The sequence below is a fragment of the Carassius carassius genome, chromosome 2 (genome assembly GCF_963082965.1).
Source record: "Carassius carassius chromosome 2, fCarCar2.1, whole genome shotgun sequence".
NCBI lineage: Eukaryota > Metazoa > Chordata > Actinopteri > Cypriniformes > Cyprinidae > Carassius > Carassius carassius.
The window spans coordinates 14,194,737-14,215,213 of record NC_081756.1 but is presented as its reverse complement, the minus strand read 5'-3'; the positions used below and the strand labels follow the sequence as shown (position 1 = coordinate 14,215,213).

General features: G+C 38.2%; 1 protein-coding gene across 2 annotated transcripts in view; it reads right to left on the bottom strand.

Annotated features, from left to right (window-relative positions):
* LOC132103686 (sushi, von Willebrand factor type A, EGF and pentraxin domain-containing protein 1-like) overlaps positions 1-20,135 on the bottom strand; it is a 61,285-nt gene extending 41,150 nt beyond the window's left edge. The window contains exons 1-3 of one of the 2 annotated variants that reach the window (XM_059508784.1): positions 19,111-20,135; positions 8,332-8,587; positions 7,224-7,400 (exon numbers count right to left, since the gene is read on the bottom strand). In XM_059508784.1, the coding sequence (XP_059364767.1) occupies positions 7,224-7,400; positions 8,332-8,587; positions 19,111-19,623 (946 nt within the window). In that variant the 5' untranslated portion in view covers positions 19,624-20,135. The remainder of the gene's footprint in view (positions 1-7,223; positions 7,401-8,331; positions 8,588-19,110) is intronic. The other variant, XM_059508790.1, reaches the window with a different exon arrangement.
* Positions 20,136-20,477: the final 342 nt, after the last annotated feature.

Sequence of the window (20,477 nt, the reverse complement as noted above, 5' to 3'; positions counted from 1 at the left end):
ACCCCCACCTGCTGGCGGCCCTAATTGCTGCCAGTTTACAGTCAACCCGCACACACACACACACACACACACACACACACACACACGATTCCTAACAAGCAAATTTACTGTCATGCACACACCTCTTGTGTGCACTAGTGTCTATTTATGGCCCAAAGTAACAGTAACTTTACAAGATCACAGTTCTACAACCTATAAACCTGCCTCCTTTTTCCAAAAGCATTAATCAACACAGTTTACCACACAGTGGCAGTCTGAGGAATTCTTAATTCGTCACTGAGGCATTAAGCTGTTCCACATAGCATCCACTGACCTCAGACTGGCAGTCACTTCCAATATTTAACTATTACTCACTGCCACTTAAAAGTGAAAAATGGATACGAGGTCAGCATAACAATAGCAATGTCACAATAACCAAGTGATCTCATTTAGAAACCTTCACATGCCAGTCTTCCTGGAACTAAAATCTTCACTTTAATCTGATCTAGTTTAAAAAACTTTTGGTGGACCCAGTTGACTCTGAACCTTTATGTCCCTTGAGATCCAGAGGCATCTACTCTTTTTGGCCAACACACCCTGGAGCAGAGCACACTAGGAGTTGAGCAACCATCCGCCTTTATCTGGGAAAAGAAATTCAAAGTAGCTGAGTTCGAATGATTTTCTTTTCTTTTTTTTTTTGAGTACCACCATTATAAACACATTAGAAGACTAATCTTGCATGTACAGTAAAGTACAGACAGTAATTTTCATAATCACATTAGACTTGTCCTAATGGTCTTGCTGGTGTTAAGTCTAAAAGCAAATATAATTTTTCATACAGTAATCAAATTTGACTTGAACAATCCCCTATATCTTAATATTCAACTTTGGTACATAACTTGTACCAAACCGTCTGTGCTATGGACATGTATGATGGACAGTTTCATCAAGGTCTGCTATGCTAGCATCATGGCAGTGAGTTTTACATGGGCAAGCGTTACTAATATAAGCAAAACATCATATAACCAGATAACCAATATACTGTAACAAATATAATATACTTTATAAACCTAAGGAACAAACACTCAAGAACACAAAGTCATTAGTTTCACACTTCATAGAACACAGAGTACTTGGAATGACGAAACTACACTAAGGCTGATGATACACAGGGCAACTTTGGCTAATGTTCAGGTGAACAATCAGGTGAGACCCAGGGCTGACGACTGATCTAAAGTATCCATATAGAATTTTGTTACCCTTTCTTAAGTGGAAAGTGCCCAAGAAACATTGCTCAGAAAGTTTCTCCATGTATCATCAGCCTAAAACCTTGTTCCAGATTGTTTGAATCGCCTAGGGCTGTCAAAATAGCTGAAAAATTAAATTCGAATTTTTTACTTAAATATGATTGTATTCGAATTTGAATTTAAAATGCATAATTTCAGTTAGCGTGAAGAAAATCTTTTTGCTTCTCTTCTGAGGCCTCTAAATAGCGCATCGAGCAAAATATTACTGCATGTTTATTCAAAGCATTAGAATAGCTACATGACTGTGAAAAATCATAATATTTAAAATAATGTTTATGAACCAATTATTATTAATTAAGTTGCTTAAAGAACTATAAACAAAACAGCATCATGTATGCATGCATTGTTAAATAAATAAAAAGGGCGGAAAACCAGTCACACAGGATACATTTTTTCATTTAAAAACATGAGATGCAGTGGGATGGGGAACAAAAACCCAACATAAAGTCTCGAGATATTTTAGAAAATTAAATTAATACATTAATTTTACGTGTCTTTCTAAACATGCGGCTCTCTTGTGCGAGACGCGAGTCCAACGGAAATATGCGTTCTGTGTGAACTGCTTGGTTTCAGTTTTGATGTAAACATGTCTTCTCAACATTGATGTTCTCTTTTTTTTTTTTTTTTTTTTTTTTTTTTTAAGTGGCTTCAACTGGATAGGCTAACATAACCTTATAATGCAATGGCACATACATCGTCATCGCATCTCGTAGGCCTATACTTCGGACGGTGCGCGTACACGAGGTGAAAGATGAGACAGCAGATACTGCGCGCGGCGAGATGGAATGAAACACGGACTGTGAAGTACCGGGACTCATAAGGCAGCTTCCTTAATGCACACCTAAAATTCGAATGCGCATTCGAATGTGGATTTGTATTTAAAATTCGACGAATATTCGAAAAAAAAAGATTTTTTTTACAGCCCAAGAAAATCGCCTATACGATTTTTTGTTGTTGTTGAAATTTAATCGTAAACACAGCCATGTTGAAGCCTGCAGTAAATGTTTTGCATTATGGCAGTCCACTCTGCTTATTGTTTTTCGAGAATGTTGCACTCCTGTTTGTCATTGTGCACGTAACTTCACGCCAATAAATCATCAGAAATATTGGTATTTACCAATATATTGAATCTTTACATTCGTCCTGCCTGTTGTCCGTGGATTTACCTATATTTGGTGTTATTTGCCGTATAAAACTTTAGACATGCAAGATCCATTTTACAATCGATTCAATGAACACTCGTCACTCAAATCAAACATTGATTTTTTTTCACAAAAGTGACAACCCAAGAAAGCCAAGTAAACGGTCTCTCATTTGTAGGTTGCACTGATACGTAGCGGTGGATGCAAGTAAAACAGTATAACAGTACCTCATTTTTTTTCTTCTCACCTGAAATTCATGCAATAAACATGTTTTTGACAAAGATTTAAATTTGTTTGTGGTCTATATAGCCTGCATCAAAATGAGGTTTGCAATGATGCGACCGAAGGTGCGGGTTGAAGACCCAGTCAGTGACGTCACGATATGCTAATTTGTTTAAATTCATACCGACGTCATCACCATCACAAAAATTTACTTTTTTTTTTACATTGAAACTTGAAAAAAAAAATATAGACCGACCTACCGACCCTTTTTTTTTTTTTTTTAATTACTGTTACTGTAAACCAAAATATTTTTAAGGATGGCCTCAGAGATAGCCTACAAATGGAGAGGAAAGAAAGGAGGAGATACAATGTGGAGGATCAAAAAAGAGGAAGAAGTAGTAAGATTACACAAGGCAGACTAGACTTCAACCTGCATCATAAGCACCACAGCTTAATGGTCACATTAGCACTTTAAACCAATTGAAAAGTTTTACAAAGGAGGGATGAAACGGAGCAGAATATCTATGCACAATCCATTTACTTGTGCAATATTTTGAAAGGATGTGCTTACAACTAAATCATTACTTTTTTGAACATATACACTAGCATTAATACTTTTATTCAGTAAGGATGCATTAAATTGATCAAAAGTGACAGTAAAGACTTTTATAAGAGATGTACAAAAAAGGTATATTTCAAATAAATACTGTTCTTTTGAACATTTTCTATTCACTAAAGGGTCCTAAAAAAATCTAGTTTCCACAAAACTATTAAGCAGCACAACTGTTACTGGATTGTGGTTGGGAAATAGAATCAAGAGTTGGAGAGTGGAGACATATTCGGTTTCAGATGGAGAGGTATTAGATTACTGGAAGCCTGTTTGTCACTATGTCTGATGAACATCTTCACTCTCACTGTGGCCCTTCAATATTCCCATCTAATATATGATATCTACTGATGCGTCTCTTTTGTTTAAAACCAAATGCATGTTATTGCAAGCAAGACACACATACACAAAAGCATACACAATTATGTGCATACATTTGCATAGACAAAAAAGGAACTGCTTTACAGGAACTAAATGAAGCGAGAGTACATTTTTATTGACTCCTAGAGACCATATGGGGGTGTTTTTGGTCACAGGGTTGCAGGGGGGTGAAAAGGAGGGGGAAAGAGACAGACACAGAGGGAGCAGAAGGAGGTCAAACACAAAAAAACATGATTGCAACATTTCCTCACTCAATACCTAGCCAACATTTCCCAGATTCCTTCTTTTCTGTATTTTTTTTCTTTCATGGATAGAATTATGTTTGTCTAGGGGCTCACATGTGGAATCTGAGGCGTTCTGCAGAAGGTAAATATTTACGAGCCCCAATTTGAGGAAATAAAACAGTGTCTCTTCCTCAACTATCCTTGACCTCTGACATCTGACAACCGGTCCCTGTCGCACACCAGCTGAGATGTATTATTGTGTCTGCATCTATGGTGATGTATTAAACTAGTTAGGTTAACCCAGAATGTGACACTAGATAAAATGTCAGGTCATTATAGCACCACTGGGATGCTATAGACAAACAAAATCCAACAAAGATCTTCACAAATGCTGACATTCCTCTTTTCTCAGTACTCGTTCATCCATGTTTTACTTTCAAGAAATAATGACAAGAGGTTAGTTTAGATTAAATGGCCTTTAGTCTTGTTATTAAACACTGTTTAGACATAAGGAAAATGCACATTAGCAGGCTCTCAATAAATTCCAATGAAACTCAGGGCAACTTTCTTTTTAAAATCTCTACAGATCAACAAAAGATTAAAACTTGACCTATGGGAACAAACTTTATCCAAGCTATAACTTTCCTGTGCACAGAAGCAAAACAACACGTCTTGAAAAATACTGCTATTATCTATGACTGAAAAGCATTACCCTACCAGTGTCAGCTTTTTTGTCCTTTTGCTTTTATGTGATTTATTGCATTATTATTATTAAAACAGTCCCCAGATCCGACACAAGAAACCCTTGCCTTTATTTTGCTTTTCTGGGAGCCTCCAAAGAGTGAGCCAACTGCCTCTGGCTTGCTATGAGTTTGTATTCTGTCATTAATTACAGCATTCTGCTGCTAATTTACAGTTAGACAGAAATTCTTTGTGAGGAATGCTATTGCCCTGACGACATCTGATTGCAATTCGCAATTGAGTTCATGGCCTTCATTATCACAACCAAAATAAACAGGACACTGTTGAAACACAATAAAACAGATAACAAAATCTGCTCAGTCTCTTCTGCCTTTTCAAACTGTAACTTACTCCAAATCAGACACTGACTTGTAAATTATGGCTATTATGCATCATGTCGATCATGCCAACTACTTACAGCCACAGCGATTTTTGAAAGATTCTCAAAAAGTTCTCAAATATTTTCTAAAGAACATATTTCTTATTCTTATAAGAAGAAAGGCTTTTGGTACCTGACTGTAATGGAGGTTCTTACCAAAGATTCGCAGATGAACTCAATGAAAAACACTATAAAGGCCATGTTTTTGCACTGCCTTAAGATTACAGTAATAATCATAATAAGCATGCACACTCTTTCCATTGTGACTGGCTAGATGAGATTCAGTGTCTTGTTTTTTTTATTTGCTGTGTATTTTAAACAGTCATATAGCATTCTATATAGATAAGACTGGTCTATTCCATTAATTTGCACTTCTGCTTTTTGCCCTCTCTTTAGAGTGAACATGTCCTGTGTATTAGCGCTCTCAAATGTGCTGAATATTGTTGACAATTATGCTATAATTATATGGTTAACATTTGTTCTAATAAAACAACTTACCTTTGGAAATTTACAGCCAGAAAAGTTGGAGATTGTCCTAAATTAGATTTTTAAGAAGATCCTTTTCAAGAATTTAAATTCATCTTAAGTTTTGTCTTAAGAACATTCTTTTTTATTAAGCAAGAATATAATAAGAAAACAGTAGTTAAGAAGAATTTTATTACTAAGAATGTTTCTTTAATCTTGCCCCAGTTCCTCAGTGCCTCAGATTAAAGATTTGGCTTCTTTTTTTTTATGTATTATTAACATTGCAACATTGACAACATTTGTGGTCAGATGGGTTGCTTAAGCTGATAGCTTTAGAAAAAAATCTAACCATTTAGGGCCCTATTTTAACGATCTAAACGCAAAGTGTAAAGCGTACGGCGCAGGTGCACTCAGGGCGTGTCCAAATCCACTTTTGCTATTTTAACAATGGAAAAACAGTTAACGCGCCTGGGCGCATGGTCTAAACTGGCTGTCCCTATTCTCTTGAGTAATTGAGTAATGGGTGTTTTTTGGCCGTAACATCGTATGCATTGCAATCCTTAAATTTTTTATATTTGGCATGTTTTTGTGCTGTTGTGCGTCCCTGTGTTTAATAAGCAGTGTGTACAGTACACTCTTTAAATAATAAAGAAAAAACATTGCACCAGACTTTAGACCAGGTTTGAGTTGGTCTATGGCGCAGTCTATTTTCAGCTCCTTAAAATAGCATTGCGCCAGCAATGCACCTGAACACACCTCTTCTTTAGACCAGCATGCCCACGGGCGCAAAAATGAGCGAAAATGCATTTGCTAATTAAATGACATGGCGCTGGATGGGAAAATGCCTTGCATTGCATTGCACCGGGTGTATAATAGGGCCCTTGGAGTTAAAACTCTTTTAAGTCAAGACATTTGTGAGTAAAAGTTTTCACTATTCCATATCTATTTCTCAAAATACCACATTCATTTCCTGAGTTATGTCTGTTTAATACAAAGACTTACAAATAAGATTTATAATAGACTTCAAGGCATTTACACATGACTTCTCATGATTAAGTGTCTCTGCTTAGAAAAAGAAAGAACTATTGCTACAAAGCCACAAAGTGTGACAGCAAGTAAGCAATAACAACATCTGTCGGAGGTTAGCTCTTATGAACTCTACAGTTCACACCGTGTTTGAACATCTAACATATTCCTACCACCTCATTTCTCAGTTTAATTAGTCAGTCTGATTATTTCAGAACTGTCTCAATATGAGCTCATTTTAAACACGGCATGAAAGATTGCTTTAATAGGACTCCAATTCCAGAACGTAAACACAAATAGATTTTAATTCTAATGAAGCATTGCTTTTTTCAAGCAGTTTTATGAGGTGGACAAAAATTAAGTTAAGTAAACTGCAAAAAAGTGTTGACAGTATATGTATGTATAATATTCTGCAGTGCAAAAAGAGATGATTGTGAATGTTATAAATCATGTTTATGAGTTTGTTATAAAAGCAAAATGAGAGCTAAAGCACCACTTTGGCATCACGCTTCAATGTCCCATCTATTTGTATGCTGTTTTCTCTGTCACTATGGATATTTGATGGAAGTGTTTCTTTTACTTCATTTCAAGAGAGGAATTGGCTTTCAATTCACATGTCAGCCTCAAACATCCCCGAGCAAATTACTTGAGTAATACACTGGACCTGTCTCTAGGAACTCCATCCATTTCTTCAAAGCTTTTGAACTGAAATGGAAAATCCAAACTTTGCATACAGACCCTGACCCTTACCTGTGCACTCATGCTGAAGTCCTTTTCCATAGTATCCTTTCTCACACACACAGTCGTACTGTCCTGTGCGTGTACCGCATTTACAGCTGGCCATCATGTCGCAACAGTCCTTTCCCTCTTCGCACAACGAAGAACACTGGGCCAGGTCCTCCTGAATATAACTTCCAGCTGGAAGATCTGGAAGAGAAAATGGCAATGAATATCAGATTCTGCACTTTTCTCTGATGCAAACGACAATCATTTTGCCTTCATAATTAATCTATTCCTACCTGTCTAACTGAACTCCAAGCGGTTCTGGAAAAATGAGCATGTGTGTGTTTCGATATTGGCGTCTTATGCATAACTAACTATAAAAACCTTCACTTTTGGCAAGACCATTTTGTCTGCCTAAATACAAACAAATGCATGGCTCCAGATGTTGGCATACACAGACAGATTACACAAGCTGAAGGAGTCTGCACTATCTTGGACAAAGGATATGACAGACATGATATCACAGCGGGAGGTGAGAGCAAACGATGCCACAGCTTTAACCTTTGCCCATAGCCAATAACTGATCTGTTGCTATCCAGAGGGTTTCTTTGTTTTATATCTCTCTGGGTTTAGTGTAGGTTGGTGATGTCATCATGAAGAATGGGGTCTTTTGAGTTCATGTAGCTGATTGAGTTCAGACCTCAGATAAGAAGAATCTGCTGTAGCCAGAGAGCCAAAGGAAATAATAACACTGAAATATTTTTGGTACCAGTTTTCTTCTACACTGTGATTAACAGGGGGCTCATATTTTTCAGGCTCAGGACAAATGAGCTGGATTGGCCTTTGATATCCCTTTACAAACATTCACCATGGTAACCACAGTTTCTGTTAAAATATCACAGCATGCAACTGCAATTATTACAGTAAAAGAGCTTGGTATTAGTTACCACTGACATCAAAATAAAGTTTGTTATGCTGTTACCATACTAAATTTTAATAAAGCTTTGATTTGAAATTGGTCTACTCAGGAGGGACTAACTATGAACCAAGAGGGAAATGTCAATAATGTGAATCATGAAATAGGATAACCCAGAATTAGTTTGACAAAGACTAAAGCTCTACTCTGAATTCTCACCTTCGTGAAGGGCGCGTCGAGCAAGTGCTTCAAACTCAGCAAAGTTGTGCACTAGGTAGCAGTGCTGATCCCTGGGGTGCGAGGCCATGTCGTGTAGCTCGCGGATGTTTCCCTGCCAGATGCCCAGCGTGAAAATCTCCACACCTCTCTCCCTCAGCGCCGCTGCCACCGGCCGCGGGTCTCCGCCGTTTGAGTACCCGTCAGTGATGAGGAAGATCACCTTCGTGGCGTTCTCACGCGAGTGCCTCAGAATTTGCTGTGAGTTAAAAAATAGTAAACTTAACATTGAAACCTAGTGTGACTAAATTTATTTTGAGAAACCCTAAATTACAGGCAGGGATGGTCATTTCATTCACCAATCAAGTAAAACACATCAAGATCGAAGAAGTGTTGCCTGCAATATTACCTATATGATTTATGTTTTTCCACTTCAGTGTGGGTAATATAGCTTACACTTCGTTTATTTTCATAATTTCATGAGCAAGTAAAATGTTTAAAAATAGGCTATTTAAGGATTTCTATATGTGAACACACCAAAATTTCTCGTTGACTAAGTAATTTGAACTTCAGGACTGTGTCAGTCCGATGTGTGAACGAATCATGAAGACTGGTATGTGATTTTGATCAACAGATTTATTTAAAAAGATCCGATCCAAACGAAAGATTCGTTCATACTCATGAATAGCCCAAGGAGAACTTGACTGGATGGATGTTTCTAAAAACAATATTTGGTGTAATGAAGTGTGTTTGTGTGGTTTATTAGGAAAAAAAAAAACATGGTTTCTCCTCTATGCCCCTCCTTCTGAAGGCTCATCGGTCTGAAAAGCAAGATGTGTTCTGATTGGCCAGCTATCCAGTGCGTTGTGATTGCATAGCTGTTTTAGAGGGGTGTGGACGAGTCTTAACTTAAATAATATCTCTTTGGATTTGAGACTTTAGTCTTTGTAACTTTACAGATCTTCTTTATGCACCAAAAGCTTGTAACACTCCAAAGAGAAAGGAAAAATTTAAATCGCATCATATTGTGCATCATCAACACATCAAAATTTGTTTACAGGACTTTTTATGTCTAAACATATGTAATTAAGAGGATTGGCTGAGGAACAGCCTTCATTCTCTCTAAGGGCGATCTAAGTGGAGCACAATTTACTGTCTTATTGCTTCAGACAGAAAGAGAGGAGGGGGTTGTAATAGTCAATGGACAAGGCCAACTCATGGACTGGTAGAAAACAGCAGCTTTTCTCTTTATTGTCTAATTGGCTGCAGTTCAAGCATCGCAGACAGGAACAACAATTACAAAGCCTGAAGCCTGACTTCCAATTACAAGCACACACCTCAAATCTAGAATCTCCAATGCACTGGTGCTTTTCACCATCTTCTTCTCTCTCTAACACACACAGACCCAGACACAAATATACAGATGCTACTGGTTGTCACCACAGTGATGTCACTGTGGTTGGGCCCTATATAGGAGTTGGCCAATGGGCTAAAACAGGGTGTGATTGTGGGCATTTATGGGACGTCAGCTCAAAGACACTGAAGGCGTAAGGGTTTTTAGATGTGAGTCAGAGGTGGTCATGGTACACAAACATGACTGCACATTATTAGTGTAGGGTAGACAACCATCGGAGATCACAGATGTAGGAGCAAATAAAAAGCAACCACATATACTATGTGTGCATGCACAGAATTACACACTACTTTAATCACTCCTACACAATATAAACCCACATATTTTTTTTTTTACACAAACACACATATCTTGTCCCCCATCAAAGCAGCAGTGGTTAATCGCTCAAATTAGTGGCTAATCTAATTAGTTTAGTTAAAAGATAGTTTGTGACAAAACAAAGTCAATTGCAACATTATGGGTAGATAAATGCCTGTTTGTTACACTCTTTGCGACAAATTTTCTCAACTCAATCTGCATTGTTCATTTTTTTATTAGTGTTCATATGCAATAGTCAGTTGATTTTAGGCTCTTTGGCAGCCTAAAACCATTTGTAACAACTAAGGGTCACCTGTAAAGCAGTCTTATGCTCAGCCTCGGTTCGCTGACCCTCTGATGCATGTTTTTGGAAAGTATTTTCCTCGGTCTACAAAGCTTTGATGTGATGAATGACTTTACACAACTTCTGAGAGTAAGAACACACACACTATTTAAGAACCATCAAGATGATTTTACAAGGTACCAGGCTGATATAACAAGCACTTTGAACCAGCAGAATCAAAGTGTACACATTTTCAGCTATTTTTAAATACCCTAAATAAACTCGTGAAGGTTTCTGTAGCAATGTGAAGAAACATTTTTGGGTTTCCCCAAAGAGCCTTTCTGCAGAAAGGTCTTAAAAGAACCCCTTTGCACAGGGAAGAACCTTTTATGCAATCGAAAGTTTACATGGATGTTAAAGGTTTTTCATGGATCCATTAATGCCAAATAAAGAACTTTTATTTTTAAGATTGTAGCATATAAAAATTCAACAGACTTTACATGTCAGTCAGACAGCGTTGGCTGTCTAGACAAGCAATTCACAGGCAGAATAACCTGCAGTGGGGACCAGACCACATGCTATCAAGTTGAGATTAGCTGTGTGTTTTTATGTATGTCTAAATTTGTGGGTATGTTTTTGCGCAAGTATGATTAATACAGTACAGCGGCAGTTAATCCTGCTTTGTCATACAGACACACTGTAATGTTTGCAGTCTGGCTTAGCATGATCTAAACACTACATGTGTACAGTGTATGTTTTTGAGTCTCTGCTGTCAGTGAAAAGAGAAAGTCCAGAGGCTTTCTGTGAAAATGTGTCTCTGCTTTTGACAGAACTGTTAAACAGTTTTGGGTCAGTAAGATGATTTGAAAGAAATTATTACATTTATTCAGCAAGGATGAATATGTTCAGTAATTGATCAAAAGTGATAGTAATTACTGTGAAACAAATAAAAAAAAATCAATTTCTCATAAATGTTATCATTAGCATATTGATTTTTGAAGGACCAATTGTGGTGCCGAAACCATAGTGGAGATTATCTGGTGTGCTCATTCCAACCCATAATTGCAACAAGAAGTGTACAACCTTTGTAGAGAGTTAGAGACAGGTAGAGATTAGAGAGCATCCACAATGTATTAGGCTCTACAGCCCTCTGTGTCACACACTATTTGCCTTGTTTTCATTCACTCCTTTCCCATTTATAGTGAACTACATGACATCCCCTATACAGGGAACAGTGAGTGATGGTGAGTGACAGTGAGTGACACAGATGTGAAACTGCTGTTGGTAGATGAGATATCAGTAGGATTCATTTAAGCATTTAAATGGGTCTGAAAAAAATTTAAGTTACTTTTTACATTTGAGTTTTGACTTGAATATGAGCAAATAATCTGATACCGTCTAGCACTAGCAGTCTCCATGTTGTGGTTGACATGTCTACAAAGTATCTCACATTCTTTGATCAGCAAGTTCTTTACAACTCCTAATTTAGACATGATCCTCTGTTCAGTTCTTGTATTGGGTCATCACATGCTATTTTATTTCAAAAGTTCTTAGACACCTTATCATGTTATAAATCCTATCTAAGGTCAGTAATATCTTAACAAAACCAGTTAACTAAAACCTGATGTTTCTGTGTTGTGTTACAGATTTCTGAGGTCAACAGAATGCAGCAGAAAAGAAAACCAAAATAAAATTATTATTTTTTGCTTCTAATCAAGTTGGTGTGGACCTGTCCCCAGCTGAAGCATTCCAGAATAGAGTAAACATTCTGACCAGAGTGCATTCATTTGCTTGGTTGGAGGTCTGAGCTTTTTCGACATGTTATGGTTTCAGTGGCAAAGAATACCAGCAACATGAAAACAACCCCACTAGATGGACCAAACCATTTCAAGCAATAGACCTGGGCGGGAGAAAATTGCACAGAGCTCGCTGTGCAATTACTAGATATTTTTCCACAAGTATGCAATAATTCCAGGAAAAAAAACATTTAAGGGTAAACATTTTGCTCTGCAAAGCTGAGCTGTTGAAACTCTAGACCACAGTTTGATTTTTGTACAAGGAAGACTCCCGTAGCATGCCTGAAGTTTATATGCCTCCCACTGTGCATTAGTATGTTCTCCTTTAGTTTTCCTTGAGTGATTACAATTGATTTAATGTCTTCAAAATGTCAGAGACACTTGACAAGCTACACCTCATTTAGAGGGACAGTAGCAGAGAGCGTTGGGCTAATGGATGGGGTAGGCCTATACATCTACCAACTGCTGGAAGTCCCTAGATCCTTGTTACAGTTCTGTCTGTGAAGCGAATTGAAGAGGATGCGCAAGTGTGTATGGATGGATGGAGTTTGAATAAAGGGAGTGTAATTGGTCGGGAAAAATCACTGGGACGGGGGTTTGTGGAGTATGGTTAGTTGATTCCTGTCAAAACACCATTTATCAAGGCGAGGACAGTGAGACGGCAGAGGAAATCATTTTTAAAAGAGAGAAGGCCTTGACAATATTTCATCTATATATTTGTCCATATTTGGTCTCTCTGGTCCTTTGGTGCTGCCAGCCATGTACTAGGAACTCAATTCAAGAACAAAGTTATGCAAGTGCAAAAAGAGTCTGGATTTGGACTGTTAAAAAAAATTTCTCTTATTTTGGATCTTCATGCCAGAACTAAAAGAGACCGAAAATCTTGCACTGCTTTTTATTAAATGTATTGTGACATTCCCAGTAATTGAAAGCAAATTTAAATAATAGGAGTAAATGCTTGTGAAACCAAACAACCCTCATCAGTATAACCAGATTCTTGGCTTGCTAAATAACAAGAGGTAAATAACGTAAAAGCCACAAGCCATCAAATAGATGTCTATGAAGGAGACCAAAACACTGTGAAGGAAAACAATTAGGACAAAAATTCATTAATTGTTTAAAGAAATAATTAATTTAACCTTATTTATGTAAGTCAGTTTAAAGGGGAGACACGGCGGTGAAATAACAGTTCAATGAATAAGATGAAAGTGAACTGATGTGTGGCCAAGCATTTAACCCATTCAAGTGCACACACACCAAGGACAACATTCACTCCCCCCACTTACAATCCCTTCTGAACCTGAGACTCAAACCCACAATCTTGGGGTTACAAGTCTTGACTCTCTAAATATTAGGCCATGGCTGCCTCCGTATTGTTTTTTTTTTTGCATTTACTAAATGCTTTAAGAATTATGTTGCTTTAATTTGAGTTGGCTCATCAGATTATATCTTACTTTAAATGGTCAAATTATAAACCTCATATTGATTAATTTATTCTCTCAGAAGATGTACTTTTCTTTTTTACTCCTTCAGGACTTATTATTTACAGTAAACCTGTATATGCAAGTGTTTGTATAGTTCAACTGGTGCATGGTGCAACACCAAGGTCATAGTTTTGATTCATACAGGGAATCCACATAATAGTAAAAAAATTAATGCACTGTAAGTCAAGGCAGTAACCATGTCTTGAACATTGGGGGAACCCTCTGCACAATCTGACATTTGTTGCAGCCTGGAATTAAACCATGTCATGCTGGTTTCGTCTGGCCAGAGGAGAATTGGCCCCCTGACTGAGCCTGGTTTCTCCCAAGATTTTTTTTCTCCATTTCTGTCACCGATGGAGTTTTGGTTCCCTGCCACTGTGAGAAGCACCCGGCTGCAGCCTGCAGATCGAGGCGGGGCACCCCCACACCTACTCTGATTGGTTCAATCGTCTTTCATTGACTTACATGATAGGAAATGTGTGCGAAGTTGGTGTAGGACGGAATGCGGTTTAAAAAAGCTAAAAACGCTGTACAGTTCATAAAACCTTCATATTGCACAAAAGAAGAAGAAAAAACATTAGCCTGTAACTCGCCATGTCCCTGAAATGGTTGTTTTGTTAAATTAAGCTGATCTTTAGGCTAACATACGAATATAGTAAGTTAATTGGGTTGATTATCCACAGTAAGACGATCAGGTCTTCAGATAGAAGAATGAATTATGAATTAAATAATTTTAGAAAATATGATTATTTCATATCATCAGAGTATGAGAAAGGAAAATGAAAGGGGTGTATCATTACTGTTTTAAATTATATAGCATGACAAGACAATTATTGTTACATATAATTATCCGTCATGCAGTTGATAAATGACACTGCAATATTCTAATGTGTCTGCCAATTCAATTTTTATGAAACTTTAAATTTTCTTTACTACATTGCAAAACATAGACTTTTTCTCCCCTTTATTTCAGGAAAATATGCTGCTCCTCGTTATTTGAAAGTGAAGAAATCGATAAACTTTTATTTCTATCTGCCAGTGATGATTCAGAAAGGACATACCTGTAAACCGTTGCTATAGTAACGAACACAATTTATTGATAATTGTGCTCTTATTTTAGTGCAGTCTCACAGCCACTGTCAAATATTGAGATAAACTATTGAGATAAACTTTATAAAGTATCATCTATTGATATTAAATTGGTATCTTCTCCGATATCCATTTTGTGACCATTGAGCCGATTCTTTTCAATCAGCTGGAATAATTAGGGACATTCTATGTTTAATGTGGCTTAATGCATTAAAACAGCGTTTTTAAAAGACCAAACTCAGTAAACATTTTAAATAACACATTTTATTTACAGACAAGCAGGTTATGGGTGGAAATTAAACACTTTGTGTTCGTGTTCTGTGCTCATATCTGCTTGTCTGTGAATAGAATGCTTTATTAATAATTTGTTTACTGAGTTTGGTCTTTTTAAAACACCGTTTTAATGCATAAAGCCACGTACTTTCACGTTAAGCGTGCTTTTAGAGTGTCCCAATTATTCATTTGTGAATTAATCTGGTAAAGAAGAGTAAACTTGCAGCAGCTAACATCTCTTGATTCAATAAATCAGGCATAGTGATTCACCAGAAGTTAACAATAAACTGCATCATAGTAAAGGCTTTGTAAAACTGTACAGCGTTTTTAGCTTATTAAACAGCATTATCTGTCCTACACCAACTTTGCACACATTTCCTATCATGTAAGTCAATGAAAGACGATCTAACCAATCAGAGTAGGTGTGGGGCGGGGCTGCACGTGCAACCCCGCCCCAGGTGCAGCCAGGGGCGCCCCCAACTCTGGCCACCCCTGCGGCCACCCCTAGGAAGATTTGCAGTGGGTACTATTAATTTAAATGCAGAATGTAAATTCACAATAGTTTAAGAAGTGAAAAAAAAGTGCAGCAGCTGCTGCAGCCACAGTTTTGCGTCTCTGAGCAACATTAAAGTGTTTCGTTCCTGAATGAATCAACCGTTTAAATGATTCGGTTCAATCGCAATGACTCACTTATTAACAGTGACTCGCTGCCACCTATTGGCGGTTTTAATTTCACATTTAATGGAACCTTTTCATTTTTTTCATAATTTCAAACATCAGTTTTCAATGTTTTATCTTTAAAATATCAAAACATTATTTATTCATTTGTAACTGCAGGTTAAAGTATTCCATGTTCCACGGAACTGCATTAAACAGTGTGTAAAAACATCTAAATGGCACTTCAGATGCAGCTTCTGTTTTATCTGCATTGCAAAGATCAATTTTGTTGATACTGATTGCATTTGCTTGGTAACAGCCCAAATAAAAGTATTTGACCTAAAATATGGTGCACACTTTTAGAAACAATGGTGTAAAGGTTAAAAAAAATAATCAGGTGTCAGCACAATTAAAAACAAGATATCAGCACAATAACACTCAGCAAAATAGTGTAATTATCGTTATCGATAAAATCCTAGAACTCACAGAGATATAACTTTTTGTCTATATTGCAAACCCTTAATTTTTTTTTTCTTTATTTTAATGTGTTACCCCCAAAATTTACTGTGGCCTCATTTGGCCACCCCTGTTAACATTTTCTGGGGGCGCCACTAGGTGCAGCCCCGCCTCGATCTGCAGGCTGCAGCTGGGTGTAATTTGGCCACTGTTGCCTTTGGCTTGCTTAGGACACCTGACTGATTGCACTTTCGGAAGTGAGCTGAATAGGGATGATAACATCACTGAATCATCAATGAAATGACTTTAGATGGAAAAATTACTCTGTTATGGTCCTCTTGCATTATTGACAAACCATTTTCCTGTTTGACACTGTGTGGCGGGGGAGGCGTGGTTTAGCGAAGTCTGCAACGGGAGAGCGAATGAAGAGACGAGCGGCGGTAAGTGGTTCAGGTGAGAGACAATTAACACCTGGATCTCGTTGCAGTGATTGGCGTGGGGAACCAGTATATAAGCAGCGCGACAGCCGGCGAAGGACGAGAGAGACGGGGACTTGTGAGTGTGTGACGCTGGTGAGCTGTCAAAGACGGAAGACTGCAGTACCGAAGCAGAGAAGAGTTTTGTGAAGTGCGCGCACCTGCCGCGTTTGTTTGTTTTGTTTGATTAGTGTTTAAATAAAGTCTCTCACGAGCCCCGTAAGCCAGCCTGGTCTCCTTCCTCTACATTAGTCAGAACCTCGTTACACACTGTAAAGCAATCTGACACAATCAGTATTGTATAAAGTGCTATATAAATAAAGGTGACTTGACCTGATACATACATATGTATGTATATATTATATATATCAAGTAGACACTAACCTTACATTAATATATATAATACTGTACCTGTAAAGCATTCATAGTGATTTTTTTTGCTTTTATGTCCCTTTGCTTTAATTTTGCACAGCACATTCTGAGGCTTGCTGACAGATGTTTTTGCAGACACAATATGAGATATTTGGACATGTTGATCTGCCTAGACTCGATGACATTAACAATCCTGCTGCCTTGTGCTTCAAAAAACAGGTCAGAGGGTTCAATGGCACTTTAGGAAAACATTCTCTGGAATTTCTGATGGGGGATTGTAGGGATGAAATGGGATGGATGTATGCTAACAATAACACAAAAAATATAACAGCCCTTTTCACCCTCCACACTACTTGCATGTGAAAAATAAACAGTCATTTTTGAGGAAGAATGACTCTTGATGTACAGTATGTGTATGGGTGGGTGTTTGTGTTTTCAAATGTGCTTATATAGAATTAACATTGACTTCCCATTCTTAATAGAATCCCTGCTGGGGGAAAGGAAAAGAAATAGGTAATTTCAAATCCATTTTGTTTAGGACTTCAGTATAATGACTCCCTATGGTGGCTGATCAGAAAAGCAGGCAAAGAATTTGGAAAGCACTAAAAGTATTCGCTAACTTTTAAAAGGACAGCAGAGAGGGAAAAATAAATTTTATGGAGAGCTAGTTCTACTCTGGTTTGGCAAATGGAAGAGTAGTTGAGGATCTGGCAACTCAGGATGCCCACTCAGTGCAGAAAAACACTGTAGTTACAGCAAGAATCAGCAGGAGTGCCCGGCGAACCGAAGAGAGATTACATAAGAACTAAGATCCGTAGATCTCTATCTGCCTGTCTGTCTATTTAAAGTGTCTAGACAGAGATTTCTTTATAGTTGAAATAAGCATTGTAGTTAAAATGGCAGATTCTCAAGTCAATTCTGAATGGTTCACCATCCTGCTGTTTATTAGCATGCTGGGTTTGTGAGGCCACATAACGCAGCCTTTATCCATCATCAGCCTCAGCCAAATAAAATGCATTTAGAGCCAATCCAACATTTCATTCTCCAAATTAAGTGGAGTAAATGAATCAGAGGCTTCTTAATTGAGGATGTTCTTGTTTTACAGCAAATCTGATCAGAGAGGTTTGGCCTCTCTGTGCACTTCGGCTGGGCAGTAGAACTGTGGATAAGGCCTTCGACCTCTGCAGCTCTGAAAGATTGAAAATGTGTCTGGTAAAAGCTTCCAGACCTCCATGCCATTTAGACTGAACAGAAGTAGCCAAAAACTATGAAATATTACAGTTTGACTGCCAAATAATTGCATATGAACAAAAGGACTTTACTACTATGCTTCCATAACAACTTAATACATTTGCAGATCTTGGTTAGCGAAAGCATTTTTCAAACCACAAATGTCATTCAGGACCAGAAAAATGTCTGAAAACACAGACGTCATTATCATTTGTAATGGAAAAAGGGAATAAAAGCTGCAGTAAGCTGCAAGATGAGGCAGTAAATCATTTTGTTGCAATTCATAGCATTACTGTTAAGTGAGACTGTGTTAGTTAAAATAATTTTTTATATATATGATTTACCACTGCTTTCTTTTCCTTTTGTTTGCATCTTGAAGTTCTCAAGTTGTTCCAACTTAAAACCATCCAACCTGTCTTTCCCTATATCCCAAAGTCTTTAGTGCACATTTACAAGGGACACATCAATCTACATGGCCCTACTGTGCACTTTTTTAATTATGGCCACAGTTCTGTATAGTCCTACATAGATAGACAGTTCCTGTGGTTATCTTTCCCAGATCAGAGCACACGGAAAACCATGTGGTGTTAGCTTAAAGATGACATTTGGAGGTACCTTGCCAGGAATGGAGACTTTTATGTGTTGTTCATCCATCATTTTGACTTTGCTGTCCTGTTTCTGCTCAATGTGCTTCAGTGATTTAGATTCAATAGCTATCTATTCATTTATTAGTTAAAGAACATTAAAGAGCAGTGGAGAAATATCGAATTCATTCAGCATAAATCAAAGTTCCTCTCAATCAACTCAGTCTAGATTAGGTGGATAGACTGTCAATCTTAATGTCTGTCATTTATTATAATTATTATTTCCTCTATTATCTATTACATTTAATTTAATGCTTAAATTCTTATTCACATTCACAGATTTGGCATTGTGATTACACAGCTGCTCTTACCGCTGCACGCTGGAAGGCCCCCCTGGTGTAGGTGCCACCTCCTCTGTAAGTGATGGAGGGGATCTCTTTGCTGAAGAGCGAACACTTGTGTTGGTGGGCTTTGGGTGCAGACACATAGTCCACTCTTGTAACCACATGGCTCTTGGAACTAAATGTCACCAGTGCTACACGTGTTGCCTCCGGCGCCACCGGAAAATCTGACAGCAGCTTTCGCACAAATCGCAGCTCGCTCCCAAAGTTGGAAGATCCCACACTGGACGACTCGTCCACGAGAAAGACCAGATCCAGACAGCCTCCCTGTTCCCGAAGAAGACGCACGTTCTTTCGGAAGACCTGGCCAAGTCGTTCTACTTTGTTCTCTGCACTCTCAGAGAGGTTTTGCCGGGTTTGGGCCGCTTGACGCAAAGCCCGCAGGGACAACTGCTGAGCCTGGCTCGGCCAACCAGTACAGCCTAAACAGTACAGGAGCAACAAAGTGAACCTTAAAGTCAATGTAACTCTTAATGTCACCATGATAACCCCACAAACACCAGCGTCCAGTAGTGGTTATGAGGGAATACTGAGGTGTATAAGTTTGTTGCAGTCCTTCTCTTCTTTTGTTTTCTCTATCTTTTCCAAGCAGGGTGAGGATCCTATCTCTCCGCTGGTCTCAGGCATCTGTGGAGCTCCTGAATTTCAGACACCCTCCAAATGCGTCTCCCATCTCTCTGAAAATCATTTAAAAGCGAGATGGTGAAAAATGTTTGATGAGAATGAGAGAGGGTGTGTGTGCTGGTACGAGACTAAGAGAAGGAGTGAGAAAGAAGAGTGAGAGAGAGCAGCGGCAGAGGAGGAAAAAAAAGGGGCAGTAAGAGGCGTGAGTGTCTCTCTCTTTTTCTTCTCATCCCGTTCTCTCCCTTATTCCCTACTTGTTCTGCTCTTCTCTTTTTCTTTTTCCTCTGCTTGTCCTAGAGTGCTTTAATGAGGTTCTGTGTCAGTTGAGCACTCCAGACTGTCTGTCAGCCAGTGGCTTTGTGAGAGAATGTGTGTGTGTGTGTGTGTGTGTATGTGTGTGTGTGTGTGTGTGAAGGAGAATGAGAGAGAGAGACTTTTGTCAACAGCCTGTCAACATGCCCAAAAAAAACATCAGCACGGTGCCTGTTGATCAAATCCATATGTCTGGCAATCGTCTGCTCTCGGACGAACACTCTCACCCAACTACCAGGTAGATGCAAAGAGAGCCATCTGCTAATGGGAATAATCGCAAGGAGCTGTAGACAAAACAAGCATCTGACAAGCAGAAAAGCTGTTAACAGGTTTTAAATCGAAGCTTGGTTATATTAGAAGTCCACATGTCATGTGAGTTTTGTAAGCAGAGCTTCAAGTCT